Source organism: Crocuta crocuta, unplaced genomic scaffold, assembly GCF_008692635.1.
Source record: "Crocuta crocuta isolate KB4526 unplaced genomic scaffold, BGI_CrCroc_1.0 scaffold171, whole genome shotgun sequence".
Classification (NCBI taxonomy): Eukaryota; Metazoa; Chordata; class Mammalia; order Carnivora; family Hyaenidae; genus Crocuta; species Crocuta crocuta.
Genome location: NW_027527805.1, coordinates 67,312 through 90,954, shown reverse-complemented (window position 1 = coordinate 90,954; position 23,643 = coordinate 67,312). Strand labels below are relative to the sequence as shown.

General features: G+C 41.5%; 1 protein-coding gene across 1 annotated transcript; it reads left to right on the top strand.

The window, feature by feature from the left end:
* Positions 1-254: 254 nt before the first annotated feature.
* LOC144239698 (sulfotransferase 1C1-like) lies at positions 255-18,363 on the top strand (the record flags this gene model as incomplete). Its single annotated transcript, XM_077773860.1, has 6 exons — positions 255-383; positions 12,141-12,238; positions 15,599-15,725; positions 16,569-16,663; positions 17,840-18,020; positions 18,251-18,363. Coding segments are annotated over 6 exons (743 nt in total), but the record flags the coding sequence as incomplete, so codon positions are not given.
* Between the last annotated feature and the right edge of the window lie 5,280 nt (positions 18,364-23,643).

The window sequence follows — 23,643 nt, the reverse complement described above, 5'->3', positions numbered from 1 at the left end:
TTATAAGACAAGAACAATGGATAACTCATCTCTGTATGTTCCTACAATCATTTGATTCAGTATTCATTGGCTCAGACTATCTTTACGAGGTGCAAAGCCCTATGCAAGGCACTGGGGATTAAAGACGAGGCGGTAAGTAAGCTGATTCTGGTTAACACTCAGCACGTATAAATTTTACTGAATACATAAATAATCAAGAAACGAATTGAACTGTGCAGTGAGTAGATGGAATTGACAGTAAGTATTGCCCCTAGGTACAACCTGGACACAGGAGATTGTGGACATGATCCAAAATGATGGCGATGTGGAGAAGTGCCAGCGGGCCAACACCTTTGACCGGCAACCTTTCATTGAGTGGGCTCTACCCCCACCCTTCAACTCAGGTAAGCTTGTCCAAATAATGCCCATGACGTTTCAGCTAAGACCCATGACTACTGTGTTAGGTCAGTTTGAATCTGAGAACGGAATTACNTGCCCATGACGTTTCAGCTAAGACCCATGACTACCGTGTTAGGTCAGTTTGAATCTGAGAACGGAATTATTTCTACAATTAACCTTCTGGAAAATATTTCAAGGATACTGGGAAAGAGGTTAAGATCATTATACTCACTTCATCTGGGAAATAAGACTTCTAAATTCCTCTTCTAAATATATATGATTGGGTAGCATCAGACAGCTCATTCCCTACTGGCGATTGGGAATTCAAGAGTAACGATGAATGTGTAACACAGAGAAGGAAGGGTGAGGACTCCTAGCATCCAGTGATTAAGAACCATATTCCTCTGTGATTGTGCTCCCCTCTCATAGAAGATTCTCTTCAAACATATTTTATCTATAACCAGTCGACCACAGAATCAAACAAAATTATATATGGATCATTATCATCAACAAACAATTAAGCTTCACACCAAAGATACGAAGAAAGATAAGACACAGCATCCTTGAAGAGCTTGAAATCAATTAGGAATAAAGGACATGTTTTTATAAAGGAAATAGTGGAAAATACTAGCTTTTATAACAGATGACAACAAAATGATGAAAAGCCATAGACTTTGGAATCAAATAATCCAGCTTCAAATGTTTACCTGGGTGACATTGAGTAAATTATCAACTCTTCAGCCACAATTATTTTTATTTGTAAAATAATATCTATTGAAAACCCACTATTGATTGTGTCAACTATTCTAGCACCATTAGTTGATAAAATATCTATTCCCCCCCCATTGAATAGCTTGATCTCTTTTCCAAAATCAACTTTATGTAGATATCTATATCTTAACTACATATATATCTATATATATCTATAGATAGACAGATAGACAGACAGATGATACATAGACAGATAGATGATAGATAGATAGATAGATAGATAGATAGATAGATAGATAGATAGATAGATATGTATATTCTGTATTTTCTATTCTGTTCCTTTCCATTTTGTGTCTATCTCTATGCCAACCTCCTGCTTACTATAGCCTCATAAGCCTTGAATTTAGATATTATATTCTCCAAATTTCTTCTTCTTTTTCAAAGTTGCTTTAGCTATTTTAGGATCTTTGTAAATTCTAGAATCAAACTGCTTGTTTCCACCGAAAAAAATGCCAATATTTGGTTGAGATTGCATTGAATCTATTGAACTATTTGGGGAGAAGTACGACCCTAACAAAATCAGGATTTCTGATCTGGAATGTGGTTTGTCTCTTCAACAATGTAGGCCTTGTTTAATTTCCCTTGCAAGTGTCTGGTGTCTTCTGTCACTTATGTCTAGCACATCTTCAATCAAATAAACCATAAATATTTTTATATAATGGTATTATAAATGGCATTTTTTAATATTAATCTTTATTTGTTGCTGGTATACTGAAGTATAATTGCTATTTGTACTTGACCTTGTACTCTGCATCCCAGCTTATTGGTTCTAGTAAGTGTTTTGTATATTCTATTGGGTTATGCTGTTATTTGGTTCATAGATATTCATGATTTTTCTATTTTATTGATATAAGGGAGACTTTAGCTTTGTAAATTTCTTTTTTGAAGTTTTTTATTTACGTTGAAACAGAGAGAGAGAGAGCACACAAGTACATGCACGAGGGAGGGGCATAGAGAGAGAGAATTCCAAACAGGCTCTGCACTGTCAACACAGAGCCGGACGCAGGGCTCAGTCCCACGAACCATGAGATCATGATCTGAGCGAAAATTAAGAGTCAGACACTTAACTGACTAAGCCACCCAAGCAGCTCCAGAATTCCTTCTTTGTCTTATATAATGCCTTTGGGGTTAAATACTTCTGTATCTGATAGCATCACATCCCTACTTGCATTTTATGTGTCTATCTACCCTTTTATTTTCACTCTTTCTGTGTTTTAGGTGTGTCTTCTATACTGCATATGATCGAGTTTTCTCTTATGGGCCAATTTGAACCTATTTTTATTCATTTAACTAATCTCTACATCCAACATGGGGCTTGAACTCACAACCCTGAGATCAAGAGTCACATGTTCTTTCAACTGAGCCAGCCAGGGACCCCTTGAATAATCTATTTTTAATAAGTGATTCAGTCCCACTCACATTTATTGATATGGCTGATATGTTTGTTCACAATTATGTCATATTGTAACTGAACTAACATGAATTTACTCCTTAGGGAGTCACAGATAGAAACTACACCAGGTAGAGCTGTCACACAAAGGTAACATTATTTGTAGCAATAAAGAGATCATGGGGAATAATTTCCAAAGCCATGACTCTCAGACCAAGGGTAAATGGATTCATTTTATTTAGAGTTAGGATAAATATTCAGAANTACTAGATTGTAGGGTAGTTCTGTTTTTAATTTTGTGAGGAAGCTCCATAGTGTTTTCCACAGCGGTTGTACCAGTTTGTATTCCCACCAGCAGTGCAAGAGGGTTCCTTTTCACCAGACCCTCACCAACTTGTTATTACTTATGTTTTTAATTTAGCTATTCTGACAGGTGCAAGATAATATCTCATTGTAGTTTTTTTTTAATATATACATATGTCTTTTTAAGTTTATTTATTTACTTTTGAGACAGAGAAAGAGAGAGAGAGAGAGTGAGAGTACAAGTGATGGAAGGACAGAGAGAGAGAGAGAGAGAGAGAGTCCGAAGCAAGCTCCAGGCTCTGAGCTGTCAGTGCAGACTCCGATGAAGGACTCTACAAGATCGCAACCTGAGCCAAAGTCCAATACTCAACTGACTGAGCCACCCAGGCACTCGTCATTGTAGTTTTGATTTGCATTTCCTTGATGATGAGTGATGTTGAGCATCTTTTCACATGTCTGTTGGCCTTCTGGATGTCTTCTTTGGAGAAATGTCTCTTCATGTGTTCTGCCCATTTTAATTCGATTATTTGTTTTTTGTAGTATTAAGTTATATATGTTCTTTATATATTTTAGATATTAACCTTTTGTCAGATATATCATTTGCAAATATCTTCTCCCATTCAGTAGGGTGTCTTTTTAGTTTTACTGAGTGTTTCCTTGCTGAGAAGAAGATTTATTTTGATGTGGTCTCAGTAGTTTATTTTTGCTTTTACTCCCTTTGCCTCAGGAGTCATATCTAGAAAAAAGTTGCTTTGGCCAATCACGGAGTAATTACTGCCTGTGCTCTCCTCTAGGATGTTTATGTTTTCAGGTCCCACATTTAGGCCTTTCATCTACTTTTCTAAGGTTTATTTATTTTTGAGAAGGACAGCACAAGTAGGGGAGAGGCAGAGAGAGAGAGGTTAACAGAGGATCTGAAGGATCTGACAGGAGCGAGCCCAGTGTGGAGCTTGAACTCACAAACTGCAAGATTATAACCTGAGCTGAAGTCAGATGCTCAACTGATTGAGTCACCCAATAATTGAGCTTTTGAGAAGCCAAACCCAGTAGTAGGACTGGGATATTTTGTTTTAATAAAGGGTTGTTGGGATCTCATTTTCCAGTCTCTTATGGCCATTGTTTTCCCATGTTGGTACCAACAAGGTATCCTATCCACAAAAGGACGGTGACTGTTAACAGAAACCTCTCACCAATTTCCAGCTGGCCAGGGTGGCCTCGGCCAATCCTGTGGCAAAGAGTTAGAAGAAGAATCACAGTAGTAGTGAGAAACAAGGCGTGACAGTGCATCACAGTAAGGAAACATAAAAATTAGGACAGTCTTTTGTTTCACCGGACTGTTGATTCCTTAAGCCTCTGCTGTGCATAGATTAGTTGGCTTCTGAAGTGACTAAAGCAGGGCTGCAGTCTCCTGGAATTGCATCTGGAATTGCAGATGGCTCTTTCCATATGGTCAGCTTGCATAGCATTGATGGGTCAGGAATGCCTTCCCAGTTTGAGATGCCGGGTTCACTCTGCTGTAATGAATCCAGGGACCCACACTGGCTACCTTTACCGCAATAAGGGCGGACACAATGACAGTGAACGGGCCCCTCCAAGGGGGTTTTAGGGGGTGGACACTTTACTCCTTTCTACATATCGCATCTCCTGGCTTAAAGGGGTGAGCGTCTGTGGCCAGATTTACAGGTAATCATTCTCTGACCCTGTGGTGAAAGGTGGTTAGGGTAAGCCAAGGGCCTGCATTTGTTGTTTCAGTGTTAGATTGTCTATCTTATTTAGATTCCTCTTGATAGTGGAGGGGGGGAGGGCACTCATAAAGGATTTTATAAAGGGAGAACTCCATCTGTTTCTTTAACCTCCCACTTGCAGCTGTAGTCTGCCTCCCAGTAGGTGCCTTATCTCTCCCTGCTTTATGTTAACCCTTTCCCTATTTATCCCTCCCCTGAATAGGGCCTGTAACTGCTGTTAGGAAACAGGGACAATGACCATTCTGGCATCCTCAAGCTGATAAGGGATAGTGTAAGGTGCAGCAGTTAGAGTCTACCCAAAGGTTAGTGGAGTGACCCACAGTATGGTTTTTTTAGGAAGGCTGGCAGGCATGAGGCAGCATAAACATAGTAGACACAAAGAGAAAAACACAAAGTAAAGATTATATTGACCAACAAGATGGCATCTTAATGTTTACAGTTTCCAAACCTGTCAAATCATCTAAGAGAGACCCTGATTTTGTAAATAACATATGTCAGGGAATCTCTCATAACCCAAGTGATGGAGAAGCAGGAGCAGTAAGTAATTCATGGTAGCTCTATTTCCAAAAGTTTGGCCCTAACTTAAGTAAAAAAAATTTTTTTTAAGCATCTAATGCTTGTGAGTTGTTATTTAGAGATTCGCTGAGTATAAGCAGACAGTCTGTTTTATTTTGATATGTAAGACTCTTAAAAGCCAGGAGTTCTAGTAGATACAGTCAAGGCAGATATTTACCATTACTTTTTTAAAAGTTTTTAAGTTTTTAAAGGATCTGAGAGAGAGAGAGAGAGAGAGAGAGAGAGAGACAGCGTGAGTACGGGAGGGTAGAGAGAGAGGGAGATACAGAATTTGAAGCAGGCACCAGGCTCTGAGCTGGCAGTCAGGACAAAGCCCGACGTGGGGCTCGAACCCACGAATCTCGAGATCGTGACCTGAGCCGAAGTCGGACCCTTAACCAACTTGAGCCACCCAGGTACCCCCATTTACCATTATTAATTTACAAATTTTTAGGTAAGCCAAACCTGGGTATTATTTCATAAAGCAGAATTTTATTACTTTTTGTGCCTTTTCTTGCTTGTCGGGGAAGGCCTTTACCCAATTAGTAAAAGTATTAACCCATACAAATAGATGGTGGAATTTTTTTTTTACTTTGGCATATGAATGAAACCTAATTATTAGTCTCCAGTTCCTTGATTGTCTGGGAGAGCAAGTTTGTGGTTGAAAGGATTGTTTCTAAGACATACTTCACAGGCTGATACTACTTGCAGAACTGTCCTTGACAAATCTTTTTCCAGTAAACATCTTTGGGCCATTTTGATAAGATTTGCCCTTACTGAATGAAAGGTGTGATCCTGTGTTTTATGACCTTTTAGCTCTGTGAGCTTGGGAATAGTAATTGTCCTGCTCTGTATATACCCATTTCAAGGGCTGGGGACAGTGTTTAGGAGTCAGAACCCAGTTTATCGGGAGTGGGGAGGGGAGAGTAGGTGGGATTGAGTCTCCTTAATAATGATATAGCAGCAAACTATTTTCCTGAACCCTGGTATGGACAGCCTACAATATCCAGTAATTTCCAAAAACTCACATAAGTATTTCTCTGTCCTGGAGTTAGTAGCTCCATAGTCTCTAATTTACTTATAATGTCCCTTTCTAGCAAGGGAGTAAGGCTCTCTGACATTATTAGGAAAGAAGGATTAAAAAAATTAGGCTTCCCCATAAATATCCCAGGGGCTGAGAGAATAATTTAGTTAGAAGTTTTCCAGAGATGCCTCTAATTGTCATGTTGCATTTGGACAGTTGGCCTGGAGTGGAAGGGAGGCCAGAAAAGGTAGTTCTAGTGTCAAGAAGGAAATCAACCAGTTTTCCTTCTATATTTAGAGTTACCCGAGACTCTGGGTTTCTGATAGACAGTTGTCTAGGGGAGCCATCATGAAGAGCTCCAGGCCCTGGTTAGTCCCTTCCAAGGACATTGGTAATCTGAGCCCTGACAGATAGAGGTCCCCAAGGGCATTCAGATCTTCCGTGATTGTTTCCACACACGGGGCATGGTTTACGGGGTTTTCATCTTGGTTGTCCCTCTGAGGACATTCTCATTTTAGTGCTCTGAATGGATGTATAAATGGCACTTGGTGCCAGGACCTCGGGAAGTCTGGTCTGACATAGTACGTAAGGCCACAACTAAGGCCGCAGATGGTTTTTAAGCTTCCTTTTCTGTTTTGTTTGTAATACACCCAATTGGCAGCTCATAGGAGCTCCTCCAGGTCCCTGAAAGGCCAACAGCCAATTTGTGCATGTTCTCTGAATATCTAGGGCTGATTGAGAGAGAAATTTGTCCCTTAAAATTATCTCAACCTTAGGGGTGCCGGGGAGGTGATAGCCATATATTTCATGAGAGCCTCCCTAAACCTTTCCAGGCAGGCCATTGGGCTTCCATTTTGTGTTTGTAAAATAGTGGCTAATTTAGCATAATTTAAGGGCTAAATCTCAGATTTCCTTAATGGTTTCCCCCCAAAACATCTGTCTCATTAAGAGTCTGCTCTAACAAAAACATTATATTTTCCCAGGTCAACTCAAAAACATATGTTATAATACTCTGAAAAGCTTTTATATATTTATCCAGTCTGAAACCTTACCTAGATCTCCTTTTATCTGTCTTAAACTTTGTAATGTAAAGGGATTTTTTTTTCCTTTACACCCCTCTGTTTCCCCCCTGTAGGACATTGTGGATAAGGACTGTGACCAAGAAATACTTTCCTGGTTGTTGTGGGATGCATTGATTTTATTTTGGCTCAGCAGCAAGTTACATACTGATCACTGGCAAATGAGGGAGGGAGATGAGGAGCCAAAGTCAAGGTCTATCCCCCTGCCTTTTCCAGCAATGCTCACATAGTTATATTTCAGCCATGTGGATATCCATTTGTGTCCTACAATGGGCTAAGTTTAGTAAAATGGATCCCCTGTTTCTTAGTAAAAGCCCTTTATATATATGCCTCATATGGCATAGAGATCCATTCCTCTGCTAAACAGGAACAACACAAATGTTGACGATTTGGAGGCTTGGACCAAGAGTACTGCCATCATTTCCCAGCCTTTGGGTCAAAGAAGCAGGAATTTTAATCTTAACCCTGTGTACTTTTAAAATCCATTTATCTTAACCTTAGTCTGTCCTGACCACACATAAAAAAAATTTTTTAAAGATTTTTCTTCACAAACCTTCTACAACTTTTCCTTACATTTAGATTTTTGTCCCAAGCCATTTTTATCCAAACAACCAGTCTCTTTTAGGACAAAATTACTTCTTTTACCTTCAACAAAAATTTATTTTCATTTCTTATGTCTTTCTTTCATATCTCCTTCTTTTCTACATACAGAGTTGCTTTTCTCTTTTTTTCTTTTTATCAGTTTTAATTACATGTAGCAGAATTTTAACTTTTAGAAAGCTTACTCTCCAGTGGAAACGAAGAAGTAACCAATTGTGAACTCTATGTTACATCATAATATTTTTGAGACGGCAAACTTATGAATCCATTAAGAACAAAGCATGTTTTTTAACAGTTCCAAATATCCTAAGTTGTTGTTTTTTTTTTCTGCAACAAGTCAAAATCACAGATCTACATCTAGTTATTAGTGATTTAGCCTCTCATCTAGTTAGATATCCAATGAATTTAATCTCAATTTCTCATGCAAGAAAAACTTGAATGTTTTAGGTTACCAAGGACTTTGAAAGCTATCTTAACAATTACCCATGAAAACTTTGAAACACACAAAATTAACCATCACTTTAAGTCTTCCTTTTGTTAACAAATGGGAACAGAGATAACATGAGATTATTCGACCTTCAGCAAAGAGGTAGAAATAAAATTGTTTTTTTTTTCATGTTGATAAACATGGTCTATCTCAAACCAACAAACTTAAATTAGCTTAAACACTGAAAACATTTTACATGAGTCCATGTAAGACAATTTGTTCCCCATGATTAATTTTTACCTGGAAATTTGGTGGGGTAAATCTGATGTTGGTGGTCTTCACTCCTCAACATCTCAGGTGGGAGGAGGAAAAGTTGATGATGCCTGAGGCATTAAGGTACCAATTATGCAGGCTACCCATCAGGTGGTGCAGAAAAGGGGGGAGGGAAGGCAGAAGAGATGAGGTGCCAGTAGAAGGCAGAGAGAGAGAACCCCCTGTTTTTAATCTTGTCAGTTCAGACAGAGGAACAAATTACCGGGTTCTTTTGTTTCGTTTTCCACCAGTGGAAGTAGGCAGTCAATGTTAATCCAGAGAAGACAAGAACTTCCCTGAAACAAAAAGAGTTTGGGAGCTTCTTGGGAATATTCCTTAAATTCCCCATTCTGAGGTAGAATAATCAGACACAATTGGCTCTAATTATCATAGTCATTGACCCAGAAAATGAATGAGAGACAAATCCCCATACACAGTTACACGGTGATTCCAACGTGCCGCTCAGCACCCAGTGCCCGACACCTTAGAGTTGCAGCTTTGTTCCTCTTCCCTTGTGGAATTACTAATGCAACTCTGGGAGGTGACCAGCTCCACTTCTGCCTATTATGGGCAGGTCTGCCAAAACAAACCCGGGTTGTTCCCATCTGGCAGGCACTCCCTGAGCTGGTTCCTTGGCCTAAAGGGTTCTATGAGCACACATGGGAGTCCTCTCCCTGACACACCTGGAGGACTTGTCTTTTGCAGATCCAGGAATCTGCTGGTGCCAGGTGAGGCCGTCTCTCCTGGCACCCCGAGGTTCACATCCTTGGTGGCAAAGGAGGTGGAAATGCACCATCTCTGAATCCCGGACAAGAGCACCCAAGAAATGTAGCAGGATTCTTGCACAGAGAGTGGTGACACCGTGGCTTTTCTTTCCGGGAAGCAACTCTATTCCTGCCAGCACCACTCAGTTGACTTAGAACCCAAAGAACTGAGCCCCAAAAGCCATGTGATGTAGTTTTTTACATATTTTTTTACTTCTTTGTCTCTCATATATGGTAACACACAAACATGTAGTCTGATTAGAGGTTCTCATGTTACAAGGTCGTGAGGGATGTTGTCATGGATGCATATAGGTAGGTTGCCTTGAGATTTCTTTCTTTCTTTCTTTCTTTCTTTCTTTCTTTCTTTCTGTCTGTCTGTCTGTCTGTCTGTCTGTTTTTCTTTCTTTCTTCTCTCTCTCTTTCTTTCTTTCCTTAAGGGTGGGACCCTATCATAGTGGCATTGCTGACTGAAGGACAGTCACATTTCTAATGGTGGCAAGAGCTCTTGGGCTGAGGCTGTGTCATCTGAGGCATTGCTGTGCTTGCAGGTGGTTTCCTGGGTGGAGATCCATGAAAGGTAGAAGTGGGGCTGCTGGTGTTTAATGCCAAGTACATGTGCTAGAGGCCTGGCTCAGGATGGGACTATAAGTGTGAACTCTACTGCTAGGTGTGCAGACTTCATTGGGTTCCATTAGATCATCAGGGTACACTTTGCAAAGGAGCATGCAGTATCCATGACTGAACTTTGTGGGGACGCCATCCATAATGTATATAGATTCTGGGCACATTGATAGGCTCACTGTAGGGACATTTTGTAGATGGCAGCTATACAATCCAGAGATAACCCCATGAAATCTATGATAGGGGGGTTAAAGCACAAACCTGCCAGCCTAGATGAGTCTGATTTGTTTACAACACTAGGGCTGTTTGGTGGGGGGTATATATCATTTGAGGCATGTGTAAGGATGGAATGACTCTATTAAGCATCACTTCCATTGGCACCATTTAATGTAGAGGGAGATGAACTCTGGGTCAGAATCCATGCCTGGTAGCACATTGACCCCTTCTAATAGGGCCTGTAACACCTGGTCCTCAGCTATCCTTTGGTATAGTTGTATGCCTGGATGACTTTGTTCCTGCACATCTTCTGAGATAGAGTTAGGCTGGAGGGATTTACTAACAACCCTTTTATCTGAGGTAGCCACAATAAAGGAGAGAATATGCATTTGACTAGCTTGTGGGTTGTCCTTCAGGGAAATCAGTCTGAATAGCAACAAAAAGGAGAGTTTCTTTGCTTAGGAGCAAGGGGTATAGCCTCTTCATCTTGAGTGGGGTGGAGACCTGTCTGCATCCACTGAGAGCCACCATAGGATTCTATGGTTCCTTTGGGGGATTCATTTCCTAATGTGACTGGCATCCACCAGAAGGAATACCTTTCTCTTCTCTTTGAGATCCACAGTCCCACTAGTTGACCCTGGAATCATAATTTTATGGCATGATAAAACTTTCAAATTTTTTTTTAATTTTGATTTAATTAACCAGCTGTAAAACCAGAGTAGTGAGCTAAGTCAGTGTCCTTCGCTTTGTGGCTGATTGTGGACCATCNCAAGCTTTTAGATGTCATCTACTTATCTATAATATTGGGAAAGGGAACCTTAATGATAGAAATCTGTGCATTTAAGTTTTGATAGTCATTTGTGTTTTTTTAAGTATTTTATTTTTTTAAGTTTACTTATTTTGAAAGAGGTGAGGGAGAACTGAACAGGGTAGGGACAGAGACAGAGGGAGAAAGAGAATCATAAGCAGGCTCCATACTGTCAGCACAGAGACCGACGTGGGGCTTAGTCTCACAAACCGTGAGATCATGACCTGAGCCAAAATCAAGAGTCAGACTCTTAACTGACTGAGCCACCCAGGCACCCTCCAATAGTCAATTGTTAATCATTGCCAGGTTTCCAGGGGGTTCCTCCCCTTTCTGATTTTCCACAAGAACCTGTGTTTCTCTAACCAAGGCTGCCTCTCTGCCTCACTGGCAAGCCCCTTCCCTGAGACTGATACTCTGGGGTCAAACCCCAGCCTGTATTTGGTATTTTAACCCTCAGCATTGGACATTCTGTTTACAGGAATGATTTTGTTGTGATTTGTCTACTTTTTTCTTGCCTCTCTACAGTTTTTCATAAAGTCTCTTAAGCCGTTCCCCCTTCCCCCACCATTGGCTTTGCACACCAAAGACTAACTGATTTTCACTCCTGGCTGTCATTTTTACTACCTTGGAGAAATTACTGAAATTACCTGACTACTGTAAGGCTCCATTTTTCATCTAAAAACACAGTGCAGCAGAAAGACCAGTGTGGTGTTTGACTAGTGGCTGTTGCAGTTCTTGGCCTGGGAAGTAGAGGTTGAAAGAAAGACTGATGGAACTGCTAGCCTTGTAGAGCTGGATGATAGCCCATCTATGTCAAGATGGACACCTTCTCTTCTCCAGCTGCTTTAATCTACTACCCATTGCAGTAATAGAAAACCCCAAAGGACAAAATATCCAACTGGTTGTTGGGGTCATAGTTATCACCAACCTCAGGCCTCCCAAAGCATCTTCATCTTCCCACACAAGTACAACCAATTCATCAAATAATCAGGAGGGAAGCATATAGACATGTAAAACCATAATTTTAGGCAAAGCCTACTATTCAGTAAATCTCATTCCAGATGTTTAACAAAACAATATCGAATAATATCGAATTCAGGAGGCTGACGAAAAATAGTCAAGTAAATGGTGTGGCCTTCTTTCCCAGGTCTGGATCATGCCCAGAAAATGCCTTCTCCCAGAACTATGAAGACTCACCTGCCTGTTCAGTTGCTGCCACCTTCCTTCTGGAAAGAAAATTCAAAGGTAGGAAAAGCCAACTTTTCAAGCCCAATTTTGGTCACATGGAAAACACTGTCTCTAAGTGGAAACAATCAAAGATGTTGAAAGATAAAAAACCAATGGAGGTATAGAGCAGATGGTAGCCTTACCACCACATTCCCACATACTCCATCCTGGATCCAACTTTCCTTCAAAATATTATTTCTGGGTACATACAAGGAAGATTTCAGACAAATCTTTCTGATTAGCTGCCAATGAAGCCACATCCAAAGATAGCAAGTGGTGAAACAAAGCACATATTTCTTCAAGAGGGCTTTTATCTTGGTTTGAATCATCTAAGAAGCAAAAGGAAAGACATAAAAGGGAGTTATTTAGGGAAAACCTATGGAGGGAAAGGTAGAGCAACACAAAGAAGGATGGACAGCCATAAGACCATGATACTACATTGACCACACCTACGGCATAACTTGTGGAGCAACCTCCCAGGAACCGTTATACCACTATGTCCTCCATTTTCAACAATTTTCATTTATTTTGACACTTCCAGGTTCAGGTTCAATGTGTAATGTACACCAAAACACTAGTGTTTCTTTTTGATATCCGTTTCATCACTGAGTCTTAAATTCAATGAAATATGTAATATGAGCACAATATGAACTTACAAACTTGCAGTGAAAAGTGTAGCCATCCAGCAGAATCAAAATGTTTGTATCAACCTGACCAGCACATCTTCTCCCTGCAAGCAAGCTACTTTAGAGATCTATACTATATGCTTACCAAGAAAACCATAAGGGTCACGTCTGTTTAGCCAAGACACTTTCCCCTATGTGTGGTGCTTAGATACACAGGGCAAGTGATTGCTTTTGACTCTGTATTTTCTGGGCTTCCATGAGTCACAGCTCTTCATCTTGCCCATCTCTCATCTCCAAACAAGGTTCACTACAATTGCATAGGATTCCACATACTAATAGGCTGTCCCATTCCTGATCTTGTTCCCTGAGATTATACCCAGGTTAACTTGATTTGTGAAAACTTTCTGCGTTATTCCCACAGATAGATCATTCATATATGACTCATTCTGCTCAAAAAGCAATATTATTTCCAAAAGTATTGTAGATTCAATGTGAGAAGATACAATAGCATTTTGTTATTCATCATACTAGCACTTTTTTCAATAAAATCAGGCCTCCTAAAAAATGTAAAAATCTCAATAGCAGGACCTCCTTTTTTTTTTTTTTTTTACAAATAGTTTATTGTCAAATTAGTTTCCACATAACACTCAGTGCTCATCCCCACAAGTGTCCTCCTCCATGCCCATGCCCCCCTCCCTCCCACATCCATCAGTCCTCAGTTTTTGTCACCATTCAAGAGTCTCTCATGGTTTGCCTCTCTCCCTTTCCCCCACCATTTCCGCCCTTCTTCTCCCCCTTGTTCCTCCATCAAGTTCCTCCTAATCCTCCTATACATGCAAACATATGATATTTGAGCAGGACCTCCTTTTATCTGCTTGGAATTGAGGCTTCTTTGAGTAAGAGGTGACATTAGAGAGTTGAGCCCAAGACTTTTCATTTTATGATGCAGTGGTAAACTAAATAACTATTCTCTAAAGATATGCATGTGCTAATCAACAGAACCTGTGAATGCTACCTTATATGGTAAAATAAACTTTGTAGATTTGATTAAGTTGGGGATCTTGAGATGAAAAGATTATCCTGGATTATTAGGTGGGCCCTAAGTATCATCACAAGGATTCTTATAAGAGGGAGGCAAGAAGATCAAAGGAAGAAGGAGATGTGACAAGTGAAGCCAGGGATTGAGTCAAGACCCAAGGAATGCAGGTGGCCTTCAGGGGCTAGCAACAGCAAGTGAAGGGATTCTCCGCAGGTGCCACCAAAGGGCCATCAGCTTGACCTCAGCTCAGTGAAATCAAGCCTCCAAAACCACAAGAGAATAGATCTCTTATTGTTTCAGCCACTACATGTCTAGTAATTTGTTATAGCATCCATGGGGGATTCACACAGACTGGCCAGCAGACTCTCAGAAAATGTACTGGGCATTAGTTCATATCCAAGTCATCTGACTCCCGCCACAAGCCCGCTGAATATGTTCCCCATCTAGCCTAGACCTCCCCTTCTCAAATACTCAAGCTTACAGAAAAGCAATAACCAATACCAGCATTAAGAAATGTATTTACATTATAAGATGGTGCAGCTGTGTCACACTTTTTGGTTCCCTACATGCTTTCATAAATATCCGAGAAAAAAAATTAAGCAGTAAGAAAAAAGGCAGGGAAACATGCTGAGTCTGTAGTTTCTAAGATAAGAGTGTGGGAAAGGCAGCTGGGAAAGGAAGAGCCTGGGGAGATTGGCCGAGAGAGAAATAACACTGGATGAATGGTGTTGGACACAGAAATTCTGTTCAGTAATTGAGACACAAGAAAATGCTTGTGTCACCAATAATATGCTCCGCCACCCCAGATCTGCTGAGAATGCACACAGCAGCACAGGTGAGCATAGGAATCTGGAAGGTACTGGAAAAAGGAAACCACAGGACATGAAGCAAAGACATCAGCTCTCCCTGGCCAGATCACACCCTTGCTTTTGCGATTTGAAGAATCATCACAAGCAGCTCCAAAGGGAGATGTAGCACTGCTCTCAAAGGTCCTGCAATCTCACCACATATGAAAAGTAGGAGTCGGTGTGCCTGGGTGGCTTAGTCGGCTAAACGTCCGACTTTCACTTAGGTCATGATCCCGCGGTTCGTGGGTTCGAGCCCCGCGTCGGGCTCTGTGCTGACTGCCAGCTCAGAGCCTGGAGCCTGTTTCAGTCTGTGACTCCCTCTCTCTCTGACCCTTCCCTGCTCACGCTATCTCTCTCTCTCTCTCCTAGAAATAAATAAAACATTTAAAAATTTTTTTAAAAAAAGTAGGAGTGATATCATTCATCTATAAAGCTGCAGTTCATCATGTGCAGGTGAGACCAAATGGCTGACTGCAGTAGCTACCCTCATACAATAACCTAGAGTCCTCACTTAGTACAAGCCAAAGAGAATCTACCTTACACAATAGAAAAAAACACAGTGGCCTCTTTAGCCTCCAGGAGTACCATAGTTAGGGTGACCATAGTATTTATCATGCAAACCAGAAAACTTTAAGAAAAGGGGGTTGCTCATAATCTTTATCTAAGACCACATATATACGTTGGAACTCTGAGCAAACTGGAAGATGTGGTCATCCTGATCACACACCAAAAAAATGTACACATGTTCAGATACTCAAATGGGATAGTCTAAGATTCTTATAATAACAAAGCCTTCTGCATTGAGCAATAATATTTCTTTGTTTTGTTATCTCTCTGCCTCAATCCCCTTACCGGCTGGTTTCAGATTATCTATGTGGCTAGGAATGCAAAGGACACTGTGGTTTCCTACTACCATTTCTCAAGAATGGCTCAAATAATACCTAACCCTGGTACACGGGAGGAGTTTGTTGAGGCATTCAAAGCTGGAAAAGGTGAGTGAGAAGAAATTGTGGGTGCATGTGTCCTTATTCATGTTTCCTTATTCACTGCTGACTTCAGAAAGTATGGGTTTTCATTGAATGATTGTAGTCGTAAAGGTCCTAGCAGGATGGGATGGCACATTCAAACTGGATCATTTAGGGGAGAATATACCTAAGACACTATTTAGAAGGCTATGGTCAGATTTTAAGGAAACAAAGAGGTGGAAAAACACTGTTCTTGGATGGGTACCAATAGGGAGCCATTGCCCCCTTGGAAAAAGGACAGGGCTCCTTAACAGGAGCTGAAGCTGTCAGTAGGGGAAACAGTACCATAGTGAGCCAACAGGAAGAGCATCAGGGAAATAAACATACCTTCCTTACTCTCTTTTTTCTTCCAAAAACCTCTGAGTACCTTTTCCTGTCATTGCCCACGTGGGAGTCTGAGCACAAAGGAGACATTGCCGCAGTCCCTGGAGGTCAACCTCACAGGGTGAAGGAGGGTGTAGAGTGAATTTGGCAGGGCCAATAGACGGCATCCAGGGCACCTCTCTTCCTCTAATTCACCAATACAGAGCAAAAAGGTGCCCAAATATCTGTAATCAGTTTTTTGGAATCAAAATCATCCTACTAGGAGACAATGTTTATTTTGTCGCACTAATCTAGGCACCATGTGCTGATGCAAGGGAAAGAAAGATTATGAGCCCTAGCAAATACACAATATCTAATGTTCTAGTAAGTTCCAGGGCAGAAATATAAAACCAAGAAATCCAGAATACTTTTTATCATCTCTCTGAATATTAAGAAGCTCCTGTCTTCTGCAAATAAGAATTCTGCCGGGGTCTTTNTTCCCTCCAGTGCTATGGGGCTCCTGGTATGACCATGTGAAGGGATGGTGGGATGCGAAAGACCAGCACCGTATTCTCTACGTCTTCTATGAGGACATGAAGGAGGTGAGGGGTAGTGCAGTCCACATCAGACCACCATGTTCTCCAGGGCAGCAAACCACAGTCGGGATCCTGTGTGTGGGCTTGACCACAGAAGAGCCTTCAGTGCAAGTCCTTTCTCTCCATGACACTCTTCTTGACTCAGTTTTACCCTTGAAAGTTCTGACTACTTCTCTGCTCTTCTCAATTTTCTTTCCTTCAGTTCACAATTTCCAGAAGATCCTTCCTCCTCAGGAAATATCACATGCTTTTATAGTTGAATTAATCCTGACACTTATGAACCATGTGTTCACCTACAAAATGGGTATCATCTCATTTTGTATCTAATGAAATTATCATAAGGATTTATAAGATCACATATGTAAAGTACCTAGTTGTGTTCGGTGAATGTTCAGGGAGAGTTTTCTTCTCCCTCTTCCACATCCCAGGCCCACATCACAAACTATTTACTCCAGATAAACATTGGCAGGATTGGTCTCACATATTGGGATATTTCTCCATTTCAAGTCACTGTGTATGAGAGGCAGGACAAAATCACTCTCAGGACCCGAGGGTTAGTGTCCTAGAATTACAGAATGCTTCTTGTGTGAATGCTGAGAAAACTAATCAAAAGCTTTAGCTCCTCCCTTGCAACTCTTTGATCAAAGAACCAGTGCATAGGAATTCACATATCTGCATCAACCTGAGATCTCTTTGTATTTATCCCCTTACTGACCTTCTATTAAACTGACAGGCGTTTTTTCTTTGCCATCTTTTATATCTCAAATACTAGAGTTAGTCACACTGTGCCTCATCTGCAACATTTTTTCTCCTTTATACAACCTTTCCTGATATCTACCAGGAGACGTAATTGCTGCTTTAAACAAATCTCATATCTCTCTCTCTCTCTCTCTCTCTCTCTCTCTCACTCTCTCTGCGGACAACATGTTTTCTGGTTAGTTATGTCTACATTCATCTCCCTATCTCAGGACAAGCCTCCAGAGGGCAAGTCAGCTCTCATCTTTGGGTCGTGGTAGCACCCTTGCATGTAGTCGATGTAGTCATCATCTGAGGGATGTTTATTGAATTTATTTGAACTGACCCCTTAACTCATTCCTCCCCAAACACTGTTTTGCCACACAGAATGTCATCCCTAATGGAAAATTCAAAATTATTTGCTTTATATAACTATTCTACATCCAGGACCCAAAGCGGGAAATTCAGAAGATTTTGAAGTTCCTGGAGAAAGAAATACCCGAGGAAATTCTGAATAAAATCATCTATCACACCTCCTTCAGTGTAATGAAGCACAACCCAATGGCCAACTACACCACTTTTCCTAGCAACCTCGTAGACCACTCTATCTCCCCTTTTATGAGAAAAGGTACGTAAGACTTATATTCTCAGATGCCAAATGGGACTCTGTAGTTTCCATGATCTGCTTAGATTTTCCAGTAATGTTTCTTACCCCATTATGCATTCTTGTCCGTGACACTACATAATTTTTCAGAGGCAAACTTCCTTTTTTCCCATTCTTGTGCTGGCTCCAAGGGTGTGTGTTCACTCCACCCTGTACTCTTGTGTGGCAATCATTGAGACTTTGCCCTGTTTCAGGGATGCCTGGGGACTGGAAGAGCTATTTCACTGTGGCCCAGAATGAAGAATTTGACAAGGACTACCAGAAGAAGATGGCAGGGAGCACCCTGACCTTCCGCACGGAGATCTGAGGGGAACAGGGAGTCCGTCAAGGACCTCCTTCCTAGATTTTAGACATTTGAGCCTCATTCTCAAGAATCCTTAAATTCTCCTCTAGTCTTGAGATTTCCTACAATATCAGTAGATTTTATGCCACTGTGATATACTTCATCCAGAGGCAACCACACCCTGGGTAGGAATTTAAAATTAAATTACGTGATCATTCGCATATACACCTACCACATGACAGTGTGCTCACCTGCAAACCCTCTCTCTCTCTCTCTCTCTCTGTCTTTCAAAATAAATAAACTTTTTAAAATAATGGATAAAGGAAGGCAAGGTATGGGAATAAAAACACTTAAATTTTTCTAGGTATCTACTTTTTTTTGGCTTGAAGATTAAATTAGAGTTTATATTTGAGAAATCTGATGACCATATTTCTTCTGAGAGGTTTACTTTTCAGTGGCAAAACACCAATCCTCTTTCATCATCATTGCCCTGCCCTTCTCTCTTCCACCTGGGCTGTTGGTCTATGGGTCATAGGGGCTGGGAAACTATGACCACTGGGACAAATTCATATTCATTTGTATGCATGGGAGCTAAGAGGGTTTTTCTGTTTTAAAAAAGTCGTTGCAAAAACATCAGCAACAAGGAAGGGACTAACAAAGCCTGAAATATCATCTATTATCTAGTCTTGGACTTGAGTTTCTGGGTCTGCTTTAGCTGGAGCAGGATTTGATGTGAATGAGTCTATAGGCATACTGAAGACACAGGCTCCCCCAACATTTAGAGCCCAAAGGCAGAAGTCTTGGATGGGATCACACTGAAGCCCCATAAATCTAGATATTGCCAGAGCTTCTCCCTCTGCTTCCTAAAGAACAGTGAATACACCTCCAGCAAATAGAGTGTGTGCACCCAGGAGGGACCTGCCTCCTTCTGAGGTTTGTGGGGGCAGTACTTCCAGCCAAGTGGGCCCAAGCAGGGCCCAGGGCAGCAGAGATGTCCAGCTCCTAAGGTGGGGTCTACTCCGCAGCCCCCATCTGGACACATCTCCAAGAACAACACATATGTTTGGGGTTCTAGGAGCAAGCAGGTAGGCATAGCCAGGACGCATAGTGGGTGTGGACTAGGCTAATAGGGATTCTAAAGTAAGTACAGGGTGCGACTATCATGCAGTAACAGGAACAAGGTCCCAGGCCAGAAGAAAATGAGGACCAGGAAGGGCTGCGAGGGGCTAATAGATAACTCTCTATGTGTAAGTTCACCTCAGTGAACCCATTTATTGCTAAGGTCCGTGGGTAACCAGTCCCCCAGTAGCAGTCAGTGGCGAAGTCAGCTCAAGTCCAAAGTTTGTCAGGAAAAGCAGGACTGAATGACTAGGGCTTGGACCACACTAGGCTTAAAATTCCACAGTCCATCATAGCCTTAACCAGGAGGCCACTAACTGCCTCCCTAGGCTACAGAGAGGTGGAGAACATCTATGACCACCACCAGGATCAACAATGTAAAGTAGGGAACTGTGGATGTATATAGAAAGACAAGTTGGGCAAGCTTCCTACATGACGTTCTTTGTACAGGATTGGCTCTGACACCCAAATGTAAGCTCAGGTATCCTTTCCAGCACTGTGTGCTCTGAACCCAGGACACTAGCATGGAACATGTCCCAGCTCTGCCCCCTCAAGTCCCAGGGAGATGGGATTTGCTGGAATGCCACTCTGCTGGTGGGTGATGGTCACCACACTGCTTTTAGAAGCAGCAGGAAGCTACAAGGCAGAGCTTTCTCAGGACTCTCCAGAAACCTGTGGCATCCCCTGTTTGTGGTTGATTTCCAGTAGCAGAACTTGGAATGAAGATTCGTGTGCAAGTAATCTATTTTATTTTATTGTTTTAAAATTTTTAAATGTTTATTTATTTTCGAGAAAGAGAAGGAGAGAGACACAGCGTGAGCAGGGGAGGGGCAGAGAGAGAGACACACACAGAATCGAAAGCAGACTCCAAACACTGAGCTGTCAGCACAGACCCTGATGTGGGGCTTGAACTCATGGGCCATGAAATCATGACCTGAGCTGAAGTCAGACACTCAACCGACTGAGCCACTGAAGCACCCCTACAAGTAACCTATTTTAAAAGTGTTCCCAGGATAGAATAATCAGAGAATGGAGAAAAAGAAGGGGAGGGATTCTGCACAGTCCCAGCCTCAGTCTCATTCTCTAGAGAGTTCCTCATTCCTGGGAGAAACCCTTCTAGAGGCTGGGCAGGGAGCTGGGCTTTCCTTTCCTGCACTCAGTCCCTCCCTGTGGCTGCCCTGGGCTATGTCAGATCACAGACTCCTGTGCTGTCAGAGCTTGTGGGCAAAGCCATTCAGTGCCAAGGACAGACTTCCTCTTCTGAAGGAAGCAGGTCAAGGCCAGGAAGAGGGAAGCACACAGCTGGGGCATGAGGCAGAAGCTGGGAGTCCCAACCCAAGGGAATCTGGGCAGGCCATCAGCAGTGCTACTCCATTCTACAGAGCATGAGAGAGGAGGATCAAACCCTGAGTCCCATGTGAAAAACACACCACTATGGCAGTGCCACCAAGAATCATGAACTCTGCATAATAGGAACGCTTTATTCTGAGGCCAGGAACTGGCCACAGGATGAGGACGGGGACTGGTAAGGAGAAGGAATAGCAGTGTGGGCACACGTGGGATAGGTCTGCCAGCTCAAGCTCCCCTTCTTATTCCACTACACCCTACTCTCTGACACATGGTGTGTAGACACTCAGGTGGGAACCACCTGGAACCTGAGATGCATACCCTAATTGCCTCCCATAGAACAGAAGGTAGGCGCAGGGTCAAGAGTTTAGTCTGAAATGGGGGACTGAGACGAGGGTCAGAGAAGATGGCCTGGAAAGGGCCCAAGCATGAGTCAGGACTGAGACACAAAGCTGAAAGGGCAAGGGACAGGGACCGAGGACAAGAGGGGTGGGGAAAGTGAGCATCAGAAAGGAATTGGGGTTAAGTATGAGTGCTTGAAGGAGGATGATGGTAAAATCCTAAATAGGTGACCACCATTTACACTAAAAGGGACAAAATATTGCCTTATTATATGGATATAGATACTTATTACGGGGAGGAGCCAAGACGGCGGAACAGCATGGAAGTCTTTATTCTGTCTCACGTAGGTGCAATACAGCCAGATATACACTAAACCATCCTGCACATCTAGAAAACTGATTTGAGGATTAACACAACAATATGCCCAACCTGAACCACAGAACTCAGCAAGTACACAGCATGGAGAGGTGAACTGGGGAAGAAAGGAGACATGGAGGGCAGGGAGCTGTTTTTGCTTGCAGAGAGAGAATGGAGACAGGTAGAGAGTATGAGAAAAGCACCCTCCATCCCCCAAAAAAGGCAGCTGGGGAGTAAGTGGAAAAAGCTGGAAACAGTCGAAGGGACTGAACTAAAAAGAGAGAAAGGAGAATGGAGAGGGCTTAAATTCCATTAAGACTCTATAAACAGGGGGAGCACAGAGTCTGAATCTCCACTGCTCAAATACCTAGTGGTCCTCTGGTCATAGGGCAAATTGCCAGAAGAGTGAGTCTGGGAGATCCTCAGGCCGTGTGAGATTTACCATAATCCCAGAAACGCTACTGCTACATGATCACATAATATTTTTCTGGGAGAGGCTGGCAACCAGCCACAAGTCTCTGGACATTGGCAGCAGCAAGGTCTCAATAGCATTCACGGGTGCAGCTGGCACCCGGCCGTTGCTCACTGAGACTTTCTCCCAGAATGGGTGAAAGACTCAGTCCCTCAGAAGTGAGGGGTAGGGAAATACAGCCACATCTCAGATAAAACTCAGGAGTGAGGCACCACCTGGCAACCTGACCACGTGGTTACGGACACTGTAAAAGTGGGAGTCAATTGAAACCAAAGACAAAATACACATGTGCAATTCCTCATCAGGGAGAGCAAAGAGTTCTGATACTAGTCTGGATACCTGGGTGATACCATTTTCACCTCGCCCACGCATATGCCTACACACCTACAGGCATCACAACAATCCACCCCTGTCAGCTAAGCTAAGCAGCGCCATTTACTGTAGAACAGTGTCGTTACACTAAGTCCACCCAACAGGGCCAACCACACTCTTCTGAAACAGCACAAATCTCTCCACCTGCTTAAGTTATGGACAATAAAGTGCTTCATAGTTTGATTTCTAGGGGAAAATAATGTAATATCAATCATATTTCAGTCTGTTCACTGTCCCATCTATTCAATTTTCTTTTTTCTTTACTTTTCAGTTCTATTCCTTTACTTGAATAAAGATAATAAAAATTTATTTTTATTTTCAAATTTTATTAAAAATATTTCCCTTATTTTTCAACTAAAAATTTGCTTTTTGTAAACTGTTCAAATTCTATTTTATTTCCATCATTTAAGTTATTCTATTTCATGAAGTTCATTTTCACAAATTTTTAAATTTTTTGTTACTTTTCGTTAGTTTTGTTCTTTTTTCCTTTTCTTTTCTTTTTCCTTCCTTTCTTTAATCAATCAAGCTCCCTTTAATAACCAGGCTAAATCACACCTAGGACCTACCATCACTTATTTGAGTGTGTGTGTGTGTGTGTGTGTGTGTTGTTGGTTTTAATCTTTAATTTTAATTTTTTCCTTTTTTTTCTCTAACTAAGCAAGCTCCTTTCAATAACCACACCAAAACACACCTAGGATCTAGCATCATTTATTTGATTTTGTGTGTGAGTTTGTGTGTTTCTGTTGTTTTTAACTTTCTAATGTTAAAAACATTATGTTCCCCCCTTTTTTCTCTAATCAATCAAGCTCCTTACAATAACCAGGCCAAATCATACTTAGATTCTAGCATCATTTATTTGATTTTTGTTTTTGTGTGTGTTTTCAATTTTTTAATAAAAAAAAATTTTTACCTTATTAATTTCTTTTCTCCCTTCAAAATGACAAATGAAGGAATTCACCCAAAAAGAAAGAGCAGAAAGAAACGTCAGCCAGGGATTTGACCAACACAGATACAAGCAAGATGTCTCAACAAGAATATAGAATCATGCTAATAAGAAACTAGCTGGGGTGGAAATAGATTAGAATCTCTTCTACAGAGATAAAAGAAGTAAAAGCTAATCAGGATGAAGTAAAAAATGCTATAACTGAGGTGCAAACTTGAATAGATGCCACAACAGCAATAATGGATGAGGCAGAGCAGCGAATCTGCAACATAGACAAACTTATGGAGAATAATGAAGCAGAAAAAAGAGGGAGAACAAAGCAAAAGAGAATCCTTTAAGAATAAGAGAAATC